Source organism: Barbus barbus (assembly GCF_936440315.1).
Source record: "Barbus barbus genome assembly, chromosome: 23".
Taxonomy (NCBI): Eukaryota; Metazoa; Chordata; class Actinopteri; order Cypriniformes; family Cyprinidae; genus Barbus; species Barbus barbus.
This window is the reverse complement of record NC_136751.1, coordinates 28,288,839-28,301,004: the sequence shown is the minus strand read 5'-3', so window position 1 is coordinate 28,301,004 and position 12,166 is coordinate 28,288,839. Positions and strand designations below refer to the sequence as shown.

At 36.4% G+C, this 12,166-nt stretch overlaps 1 protein-coding gene across 1 annotated transcript in view; it reads right to left on the bottom strand.

Moving 5' to 3' along the window:
* The window catches only part of arhgef17 (Rho guanine nucleotide exchange factor (GEF) 17), a 78,959-nt gene that overhangs the window by 3,910 nt on the left and 62,883 nt on the right, over positions 1-12,166 (bottom strand). The window contains exons 5-19 of the mRNA XM_079373510.1: positions 11,796-11,912; positions 11,230-11,322; positions 10,185-10,361; positions 8,953-9,003; positions 8,764-8,873; positions 8,212-8,297; positions 7,253-7,371; positions 6,840-7,047; positions 5,937-6,198; positions 4,778-5,019; positions 4,452-4,692; positions 1,288-1,374; positions 1,141-1,208; positions 907-1,055; positions 26-200 (exon numbers count right to left, since the gene is read on the bottom strand). Coding sequence (XP_079229636.1) covers positions 26-200; positions 907-1,055; positions 1,141-1,208; positions 1,288-1,374; positions 4,452-4,692; positions 4,778-5,019; positions 5,937-6,198; positions 6,840-7,047; positions 7,253-7,371; positions 8,212-8,297; positions 8,764-8,873; positions 8,953-9,003; positions 10,185-10,361; positions 11,230-11,322; positions 11,796-11,912 — 2,185 coding nt within the window. The remainder of the gene's footprint in view (positions 1-25; positions 201-906; positions 1,056-1,140; positions 1,209-1,287; positions 1,375-4,451; positions 4,693-4,777; positions 5,020-5,936; positions 6,199-6,839; positions 7,048-7,252; positions 7,372-8,211; positions 8,298-8,763; positions 8,874-8,952; positions 9,004-10,184; positions 10,362-11,229; positions 11,323-11,795; positions 11,913-12,166) is intronic.

The window sequence follows — 12,166 nt, the reverse complement described above, 5'->3', positions numbered from 1 at the left end:
GTAATTAATGCACACTAAGCAGTACCTGCAAGCATCTTGTGCACGGCTGGAGCCACGTCGACCTCAGTCAGGCTCTCGTAGGTGGAGGCGTGATAGAGCCGCACCTGAGCGCTGCCCTGTAGAGTGATCCACACGCCTTTACCATAGCTCACGATACTGGTCACGCAGCGCCCGCTGTCCTGACCCACTTGGAATGAGTGCTGAACAACACATTCAAACATAATGTCAAAATTGCTCAAATTGTTCAAGTGCATGAATGTCTATCGCTGTTCATGAATGTGATGCCAAATGGATATCGTTTGGTTATAATTATCAGCATTAGCGTTTTATATAATACAGACTGTTCCAAAGCAGCTTCAAAGAAACAATCTTGTCTACAGTGCCATTGTTTTGCTGGATTTTGCTTCATTTTAGTTCAATAACTGTGTCAGAGTTGCAAAGCCATTCATTTATAAAACAAATTGGATTTCAGCTGTAAAGCAGCTCTATAAAACACAACAGTGACAACATTCAACTCAATGCTTGTATGCTACATTATTACCAAATACAGGATTCAATTTTTGTTTCTTTCAGTTAGCACAAATTAAACTAATTGTTCACAGGCCCTATTATCTGAGTGTATGCACCTCAATATCTTTTGATATTCTTATGAATGAATATCAAAATGATCCACTAATTCCCTCAAAAATGCTCATATCAATGACACCTATGATCAGTCAGTTCCAAAAACAAACGCAAAACCCGTGCTAATTGAAAGAAAAGAAGTTGACAAAAATTAAAAATGAATCATATAGCATAATACGAGATTTACAAGCCATTTTTAAAGGGCTGGTCATTTTTGACCAAATCAGTTGAAGGATTTTCAGCACAAGACTTAACGCAAAATATATATCATTTGCGTCTGACCTCTTGTGCTAAAGTGCTGGTGTTGACGATAAGGACTCTGTTCTGACAGCCACACCACAGTTTTCCCGATACAGGAACCATTTTGGTCACGGGTCCGCTCGGAGAGCCCAGACACAGGGTTTGAGAGCTCTGAGGATCCCAGAAACTTCCTGTCATGTAGAAAAAGCAGAGAGAGTTGGTGTAAACCACTCTTACCGGTTAGAACTGAATCATGTTAAATGGATCCGAGCTCACCTGCTTCCCTCTGATAAACAATCACCTCCCCGTTCGCCAGGGACACAAACACTTTGTTGTCAAGATACCTGCGAATTAAAAAAAGATGTTCAGTCTCCATGCCGACGTTGCCCATGGCAACAGATCAATGAGGTGGAAGCTGCTTACAGGATACACAGGATAGAAGCAGAGTGCTGCATCTTCATACTGTTCTTCCTGTTTCTGATGTTGTCTGACGACTGGTACACATGAATACTGAAAGAAAACAGTCATTATAACAGCATGATTATGCTTATGAAATATGACATTCATGTCCTTATGTGTTTACTGGTAATCACACACTTATGTTGAAAAGGTCAGTTTTTAATATTTTTGAACGTCTCTTAAGCTCACCAAGGCTGCAATTATTTGATTAAAAATCAAGTAAAATCAATAAAATAGGTTTCCATGTTTTCAAATATATTGTAAAATGTCATTTATTCCTGTGACGAAAAGCTGATTTTTCAGCATCATTACTCCAGTCTTCAGTGCCACATGACCCTTCAGAAATCATAATATGCTGATATTATTAGGAATTAAAATACATTATATACACAGGCATCAAGACAAATGCTCTCTAAGTCAACGGACAGCTTTTTGTTTGTTTTGACTTTCAACTGGCAGTGAGGCAAGAACAAATGCTGCACACCTGCTTTAGTGACGCAGAGAGAGAGAGAGAGCGAGCGAGCGAGAGAGAGAGAGAGAGAGAGAGAGAGAGAGAGAGAGAGAGAGAGAGAGAGTAAATGTTTGCATGGAAAGTGACAGGATGCACTGAGGACACGGGCAGGTCTGAACTTGAGATAATGAGTGTCTCTGTTGGAACACGGTAAACGGGTGTACTGTAGTCAGATCAGGGTCACCTGAGGTGAGAATTAAACCCCAAACAGAAGAACAGCAGGGGGGTGTTTTGTGACGTTAAATGCCACTACGTCATTGCATGTTACTATCGTTCAACTTTTAATTAGGCCCATGGGCTTTGAATGCTGCCTAAACACAAGTTCGAACACTTATAATAGCTACCATTAATTACATTAACAAACATTATGTCATTATTTAATAGATCATTAATTTTGCATTCAAATGGTACGAACTTTCATGAAAATGAAATGTTCATATTTGAACGAATTTCAGTATTTTTTTTGTCTTGACAAATATCTAAAATATAATGTATTTTATTTGTATTTATTACTTAGCCCCTAATAAGCTTTTTTAAAGTTTACTGTATTTTTATTTACTGTATTTAATATTTTTTTTTTTTTTATAATGTTCACTTATAATGCTAGTGTAATATATATATATATATATATATATATATATATATATATATATATATATATATATATATATATATATATATATATATATATATATATATATATATATATATATATATATATAAAACATATATACACACACACAACCGTTCAAAAGTTTGAGATCAGAAAGATTTCTAATGCTTTTTTAAAAAGAAGTCTTTTATGCTAAATGAAAAAAGTAATACTGTGAAATATTATTACGATGTAAAATAATGTTTTTCTATTTTAATATACATTAAAAATCTGATTTATTCCTGTGATGCAAAGCTGAACATTACTCCAGCAACATTACTCCAGTCTTTAGTGTCACATGATCCCTCAGAAAGTATTATAATATACTGATTTATTATCAGTGCTGAAAACTGTTGTGCTGCTTAATATTTTTTTTGGGAACATGTGATACTTTTTTCAGGATTCTTTGAAGAATAAAAAGTTAAAAAGAAGAGCGTTTATTTAAAATAGAAATATTTTTTTAAGATATACTACCGTTCAAATGTTTTATTCTTTCTTTTTTTTTAAGGAAATTAAAACTTGTATTCAGCAAGGACGTGTTAAATTGATGAGAAGTGACAGCAAAGATTTATATTGCTAGAAAAGATTTATATTTGAAATAAATGCTGTTCTTTTTAACATTTTATTCATTAAAAAATCCTGAAAAATGTACCTGAGTTTCCAAAAAAATATTTGGCAGCACAACTGTTGCCAACATAGATAGTTGTAATAAATCAGCATATTAGAATGATTTCTGAAGGATCGTGGGATATTTGAGACTGGAGTAATGATGCTGAAAATTCAGCTTTGATCACAGGAATAAATTCTGTTTTAAAGTATATTATAATAGAAACCATTCTTTTATATTGTAATAACATTTAGCAATATTACAGTTTTTTTCTGTATTTTTGTTCAAAGAAACATTATGGCCCGGTTTCATAGACGCGGCTTAGCCTAAACCAGGATTAGGCCATTGTTCAATTAGGACATTTAAATAATTTTTATAAAGATGGCTTAGAAAAAAGCATTACTGGTGTGCATCTTAAGACAAAACAAAGGCACTGACATGTTTTAAGATGAGTCAGTGCAAGTTTCTTTCAGTTGAAACAGCTCAGATTTACACTTTAGTCTAGGACTAGGTTTAAGCCTTGTCTGTGAAACTGGGGCTACAAGTCTTACTGATCCCAAACTTTTGAACGGCAGTGTATATATTTATAAACATAATATTTTAGAAGTAATAGGCTACTTTCTATCCTGTTTTTGAGCCTTTCTGCAAAAAATGGTCTGTTTTTATAGTCAGATGGACACTGCTGTGACATACACTGCAAACAACATGGGTCGTTTGGGTTTAAATCGTATAAATACTCTGTATATATCAAATGGTCTGGAACAGACAATGAAATAGTGGTAAAATATATCAACACAGACACTATTGAAAGAGAGCTGAACTGGATGATGACATCACTGAATCACCAATGAATTGACTTTAACGGGAAAAATGAGTCTTTGTTATTGTCCTCTTGCATTACTGACAAACTATTTTTCTGTTTGACACTGTAAATCTGCTTTGACACAATCTGGATTGTATAAAGCACTATATAAATAAAGGTGACCTGATTAAAAACACGTTTACTCACACTTATGTTTTGCGATATGACTCTCTAGTCAGACTCAGCACTTCATCATCATTTACTAAAGCTTGCATCATATTGTCTAGTTTAAAAAAGAATCTGTAGCAAAGTAAAGCAAACAAACAAAGTGTTTCACTGACGCAATCTGGAGCTCTTTCCTAATTTTATCCTGTGTTTGAACCGGACGCGAGCGGCGCAACGTGACTATAGACAACAGAACCCATTATAATTGGTGATTTTGTCTACACTGGATGCGGCACGGATTGACATGACAAATCCCGCAGGAAACTGATGTCACGTTCTATTTTCTACATCACATTACAGAAGTTATTTATTCTGTCATGCAGTGACCCACCAGCCGTCCTCGGTCCCAAGCCAGACGGAGCTCTGATATGCCTCGGGGTCGATGCTCAGCAGGTCCTCCAGACTGGCACGGGTGAAGGAGCCTCGACTGGACCGCCGCATGGCTCGGCCGTCCATGGGACTGTCCGCACTGAGCCGAGGGGCCCCGAATGTGCTCGGGACGGGAAACTCCTGTTCCTCCTCGGAGCTGGTGGTCTCGGTGGCCATGTCCTTTGAAACGGCTGCTTCATCATCTGAGAGAAACAAATAAATAAAAAACATCATAAATAAGCCACCAATCACAAACATGAGCGAGTATATATGATTTTCGAGACTCACTGCCAAAGCTGGATGAGATGGTGGAATGGGACGCTTGACTCTGCAGTGTGGATGAAGGGCTGGGAGAGTCTTCATCATCGGTGTCGTCGCTATCGAAGGGCACGAGCTCTGCGGCGGGGACCGCGGGCGGCTCGCTGAGCTCCAGAGACGAGCCAGAGATGCAGATGTGGAGCTGGGGTTGTGCAGACGCTGTAGGGTTTGACTCAGACGGGGCGGAGGGGCTGGAATGACCCACACGTTCTCTGCAGTAGACAGAATGGACATTTTTGCACTTGCAAACTGCTTATGTGTGTAAAAAATTACTGCAACATAGAATACTACACTGCTATTGAGGTGAACCTGTATTTATATATATATATATATATATATATATATATATATATATACACACACACACACACACACACACACACACAATACATAAACTTGGCAATTGGAAGTACAATTATGAAAAATAAAGACAAAATAAATAAATAAAATGAAACTATAAATAGAAACTTCACAAAACCAAATAAAGTCTGTTTTAAAAGGCATAGTCCAAGATATTTTAAACCTAATAACGGGTGTATTTCATGCAGATTACCACAAACAACATAAACACACACACACACACAATTAAAATTTTTGGTAATTGAAATTAAGCTGAAATAAAATTTATACATTTTTAAAATGTTTAAAAAAAATTCCCATTTAAAAAATACTTTGAAGTTGAAGAACTAAAACGAAACTGAAAAATAAATGAGTTACTAAAATTGTTACTCATTAATAGAACTAAAACTGTAATAAAAATAAAGCATCAAATTAAAGAATATATATAAAGCATGTAACAAAATTACTAAAACCTAAACTAAAATAAAATAGATAATAATATAATATTAATATAATATAGTTTTATAGTTATATATGTGGTTAAATGCACTTATAAAACAAGCAGGGTTTAAAGCTTATAGTTAGACAGTAAAAGAAAATGATTTGTGCTGGAAAATTGTACAGAATTTAAATACATTGAAGGATGTTGAAATTAGTGTTGAAATTGTTGAAATTCCCACATATACTGTAATCTCATGGTGCTCATTAGAACAGCTCATTTATTATCAGTCTTTAACAGGAGAATTTGTCCAGTTAAGGAGGTGCGTTTAGGGCCGTCGACGGGTCTCACCTGTTCTTCAGGCCCGGCACAGCTGCGATGCAGATGATGCGAGCGGAGCAGACGGCGATGCAGGCCTCCACCGTGGGCTCGTCCCGGATGTTCAGCAGACAAACCTGTCCCACGTACCCATCGCTGTTACACACCCACACCTCATACGTGTTCTCAGGACAGCTGTGACTGGGGGAGGCGCAGGAGAACTGCATCCCGCTGCGGGTCTTCATGATGGGAATGGCCTTCAGGAACTCAGGGTCCCACTGGTCTTTGTTCATGGCTGGACAAAATATGTAAAAACAGGGTGCTTTTGATGAAAATGTAGAGATTGCTATCAATAATAAGCATATTTGTCTTTTCTATTAATGCACACCCCCATATTAGTTGGGCTAATGTGAATATGAAGTACACATCATTAATGCACTATATAAAGGATTTATTGGCCTTCACAAGAATATGTGACCCTGGACAACAAAACCAGTCTTAAGTCCCTTTGAAAAACCATTTATTCAGTTAGTAAAGCTAAAATAAAACAAATCAAATGACTAAATGACAAATAAAAACTTAAAATATATATTAAGCCAAGTTAATAAGCTAATGAAAAATATTAATAAATACTATAATAGCATACATACACAAACACACATATGGTATTTTTGTATTATTTATATTATAGTAGTTAATTATATTAAACTATTGTTACACAATAATACTCAAACAATGCTGCTTTCTGTGGTTACTCTGTAGTGTATACCATTTTATTCACTAGTTTGTCTTGTACTTAATGTCAACACAAAGTTTGTAACAAAAAATAATCATTTCCCCATTTTTTTGTAGGAAAGTAATGATTTGATGTGAATTGCTCTCAGATCGCTGTACATTATTTAAAACAGAAACAGAGGGTCAGCTCTGATGATTTACCGAGCTTCTTCTTGGCGTCCTCAAAGGCCAGCTCGAAGTTACTGCGGGTATCAGGGCTGCTGAACTCAAAGATGAAGGTGGTCTCAGCTGAAGTGCTGGTCAGCTCTAGTTTAGTGGGCAGTAACGTCATGCTAAAGGCCAGAGACTGCTTATCAGCCAGCTCCCGGTGCACCGAAGCCATCAGATCCTTTATCACATCGTCCAAACTCTAACACACACACACACACACACACACAAACACACTTCAGAATAGTTCATCTATTACAAGGAAGAGGCAAATAAAGTCTGAGTGACAAAAGCTTTTTAAGTCAACAGCAAAAAAAAAAATAAAGTTGATAAGTTTGGCTATTTTTTTAAAATCCTAAATACACAGAAAAAAGTGAAAAGTGAAACTGATAACAAGTATTCCACACCTGATGGGGGAAACTGAGTGTTTCTGACAGCTTGCTTATTTGGCCAAGCGTGCTGAGATCTTCATCCAGACGGCTGATGGTTTTCTGGATGTTTTCTCTGTTAGTGGCTTGATTAGAACCTGTGATGAAGAAATGATATTGGGTCCGTAAAAGAGCCTCAAAGTTCAATTAAGTGTAGTGGAAAAGAATATAAAAGGGGTAAATGATGCATACTTTCAATGAATTAAATAAATAATAAAAAAAAAAATACATAAACGTAAATACCCGAAAATAACATAAAAGTGGCAATAATAAAAATAAAAAAAAACATACAATTAAATAAATAATTTATACAAATAAATAAATTAATAATTAAATTAAATAATGAATAATAATTACAATTAATATTCTATTAATTAAAATAAATAAAATGGATACTAATACTAATATTACTGCTAATTTAATAAATAGATACACTATATTGCCAAAAGTATTGGATTTGTCTGCATTTAAAGTCACACCAGAGGTGTTCAGCTGGGTTTCTGCAGAGACACTGTCATGTTAGAATAGAAAAGGGTTCCGTCCAAACTGTTGCTATAAAATTAGAAGCACACAATTCCCTAAAATATCATTATATGCTTTAACACTAAGATTTGTACTCATAGAAATGACTAAAGTAGTCAAACATGTTCATTAGAAGGGGGTGACCCAATACTTTTGGCAATATAGTGTAGATAGATAGATAGATAGATAGATAGATAGATAGATAGATAGATAGATAGATAGATAGATAGATAGATAGATAGATAGATAGATAGATAGATAGATAGATAGGGCTCCAAATTATAAAGAAGAGCTGAGTTTCTGTCTCACTGTGAATCTTAACTTTTAAGAGCATATATATAGAAATATATATATATTAAAAAACATGGCAAACATGTACATCATGTCATGCTGATTGCGTGAGATAATAACAGTACCTTTAACCACCTCAATGTCTTCTAAGGGCAGTTTCCACAGGAACTTATATTTACTCGAGGTGTCAATGAAACTAGCAGCGGAGTATCTGAAAGAGAAGCAGAGAGAGAATTTTATCATCATTCAAGGATTTTTTCCAACATGGGCTGATGTGGGCTGGGCTAGTAATTAATTATCTGATAGTTTGCTGGTTCAAATGTGGTGAGGGTTAATCATGAAAGATAACTGTTGAACCCTTAAACAATGAGCATCTACACTGCATTTTTAATCTGTAACGTGATGCACTTTCATATTTTGATTGATGTCCCAGACATAAGTGTCCTGGAAATCACTTTAGACAAAAGCATATGCTAAATAAGACCATTTATGTGGTGTTTCCAAGACTGTGCACTAGAGTGCAGTGTTATTCAGAAATGAATAGCATTTATTTTGGCCATCAGAGCAGAAGAGCACAGGGTACTCTGGGGGTTTCTAAACCAAACATGAGTTTTCCCAGGCCCTCCTCACATCTCTGCACTATTAAAAGAAAACCGCAAACGCGCAGCCGCACTCACAAACTCATGGAGCTCCTGCGCAGAGATCCAGACTTCCTCTTCAGCGTGGTGCAGATGAGCAGATCGCTGAACAGAAACAGAGACCTGTCCTTCTTACCGCCCACCGTTTTCTACAGAGAAGGACAGAGGTTTAGGAAGCTCATACGTTTGCTTAAAGTAATTTGATTTCTCATGTTTATTTGTGCTCACCGATTCCACCACCATCTCTTGTCTCAGGAACTTTCTCTGCGGATTCAGGATCTGACAGGAAAAAAAAAAACATTATTAGATATAGCGGAGGGCAAACTAGCCTACATACTACTGTAACATGTTTGTGTGGTATCAGTCGAACATATTCAATCAATGTGAAACATTTGCAAACAAAACTGTAAATACACTGAAAATACAAGATTATTTTTCAGTTGACAGATTGAAAATCTGTTGTTTTTTTTGAGCAAAGATTTACTTAAAGCTGCAGTCCGTAAGTTATGCCTCTTTGCTGCCATCTCTGTTGAAAACCTGGTATTGCAGCCAGGTGCGGAATTATCTTTATTACCAGGTGGATGAATCTAATGTGGGGGAAGTTGTGGCCTAATGGTTAGAGAGTCGGACTCGTAATCCAAAGGTTGCGGGTTCGAGTCTCGGGCCGGCAGGGATTGTAGGTGGGGGGAGTGAATGTCCAGCGCTCTCTCCACCCTCAATACCACGACTGAGGTGCCCTTGAGCAAAGCACCGAACCCCCAACTGCTCCCCGGGCGCCGCAGCATAAATGGCTGCCCACTGCTCCGGGTGTGTGTTCACGGTGTGTGTGTGTTCACTGCAGTGTGTGTGTGTGTGTGTGCACGTTGGATGGGTTAAATGCAGAGCACGAATGGCAGTATGTCACTTCACTTCACTTCTAATGCTTTGAACTGTCAGTCACCACACCAGAGTGAATCAAACACTTAGTAATCTCAGATTCTAGCCTATGTCTATGGAATACATTTTTTCTGCCCAACTGAGGAAAAAAGCATCTAAAGATCAGTTAGCTCATATCACATCAAACCGTGCAAATTATTATTATTGTTATACTTTATTCTCAAATTATTAATGTTAACAACATCAGCATTGCGTGACTATGAGTATAGTGTGTATTAGCGTGTAGATTTCAATTTCTGTACAGCCTAATCTCTAATTGTCCTACCATTTGAATTTCATATTAAGAAATTATTTTAACCCCAAAAAGCAAACTATGCTCCCTTCAAACTGGTTTTCTTTAAAATACAAATCTTGTGTAATCCCAGCCTATCTGTAATCAGAAGCACATTTAAAACTGGAATATAATTTAATTTCATTCACACGTGTTTCATAAACACATAATCCTTTCTGGATTACAATCCGCTGCCAAAATGATACATTTAATTATACTAGCTGCTGTGAGAAAAGGCTAAAGTATCTCTCACATGCTCCACGCCCTCGATGTGCGCCTCGATCTCCTGCATGACGCGCGTCTCTTTCTCCAGCTCCTCCGCAGTGCGGCGGCCCTTGTTGATCCTCTCAGCTAATCGCTTGATGTTCTTCTGAGCGTCCAGCAGAAACAGGTAGTCAGGGTGATCTTCAGCAGTGTGCTTCAGAAGATCCTGATCCATACAAACAATGTGTCATATAAAAACTAAACTACCAAAATTACAGGTACTACCTAAAAAGATGCTTATAAAATGGATAGTTTCAGTCCTAGAGATTCAAGGACTGTATATTATAGCAGAATGACAATTCATTTAAGCATTTTTTCTCCTTAACATTAACAAACAAGATGAGTAAACATTAAGGATTTTAACTAGTTGCTAAATGCTAAACACAAAACATACAGGGCTGAATGATTTAAGAAAAACAAAATGGCATTTTTCTGATAAAAACTGATATTTAAAATGTATTATTATTATTTTTTAAAAGAGATCCAGGTTTGCTGTACTTGTTTGTAAAATAAAACTATTATTTTTACTCTAACAATAGTATAATAATATACAAAAAATATATTATTATTAGTACTACTACTACTACTAAATTTTTTTTTTTTTTACAATACAACAGTAATATTACAATGCTAAAATTTATGTCCTAATTTCAAACATTAAATCTTTGAGCTTTTATTTACGGGCAAATCTGCCAAAGTTAGGTTTCTCAAGTATAAATGTTTCTCATTACAAATCTGTTGAAATGGATGGTGCATTTTATTCCCCAAAGAACATTATACGTGACAATAGCGATCCACTGAAGTCACAGTTTTCAAAAGCTACATGCCTGTGAATTTACACGGTTACAGACACGCTGCGCATGTTTAAAATAAAATGCACTCTTTGCAATTTGGTCATTCTAAGTCACATTGCAATTTAGATTTTATTTCAATGAATCATTCAGCACTGCCTGATGTGTTCCAAACCAACTATAATACATTAAAAAACAAACAGGCACAAAAAGGCAGAAATAAAATGGGAAGGTTAGTGTCACCTTAACTAGCAGCTCGTATCGTGGGATCCGCTGCACCGGCTTTATCATCAGATCACCCAGAGCTTGTTTCTCTTTATTCTCACGCATGCTTTGCTGAAGAGGAAAGAGACAGAATAACAGAGAAAGAGTGAGACACAAACAAAACAAAACAGTTTACAACTACACTTTATCCTGATTTTAACTGCATGTGTAGTTTATCCAACCATGCTTTACTAGATAACTTAGTTTTAGTTGAGGAGTTAACACTAGAGGGCAGCAACCCTAGAAACTGTCAAACATTTTATGATTCAGCTGAGAACATTTGAAAGCATAAACATGCATATGAAAGGAGTAAGGAATGTATGTATTGCTTTGGCAACTAATTAAAATAGGTTCAATATTACTAAATCTAAGAAAATATGAAAATAAAACTCTTTACACAATGGCAAAATCCATATATTTAAAGTTTAACTGTGCCAAATGGCCATATAATGTCCTTAAGCTGCCAAACAGCCTCTCCAGGGGATAACTGTAGTCTAAAAGTATTTTTACCTACACGCATGCACAGAAAGAAAGCTGTGATGTACCTCTAGAAACTTTAGGAAAGCAGGCTTGGCCTCCTTGGCGATTCTCACTGCGTCTTTGGCGTTCATGAAGTTGTCGATGTACGCTGAATAAATATTAGCCAGGATCTCTTTGGAAAACTGTGAGGCGAAAGCAGAGACATTACACAGACAGCTGTGCACCAATACAAACTCTACTCAACCCTCACCTGCAAATCATTGATACAAACCTTTTAAGGAGCAATACTGTCCTTAGAAACAATACCAATGTGCTTTTTGCTACTAAAATGGCTTCTTTTCTGATAGTAGGGACAACACTGAGTAGTATCTTTGTGGATGGATGGTGTGTGTGTCTTCAAATTAATCTCTTTGGTGGGTCGTGAGGAGACACAGCT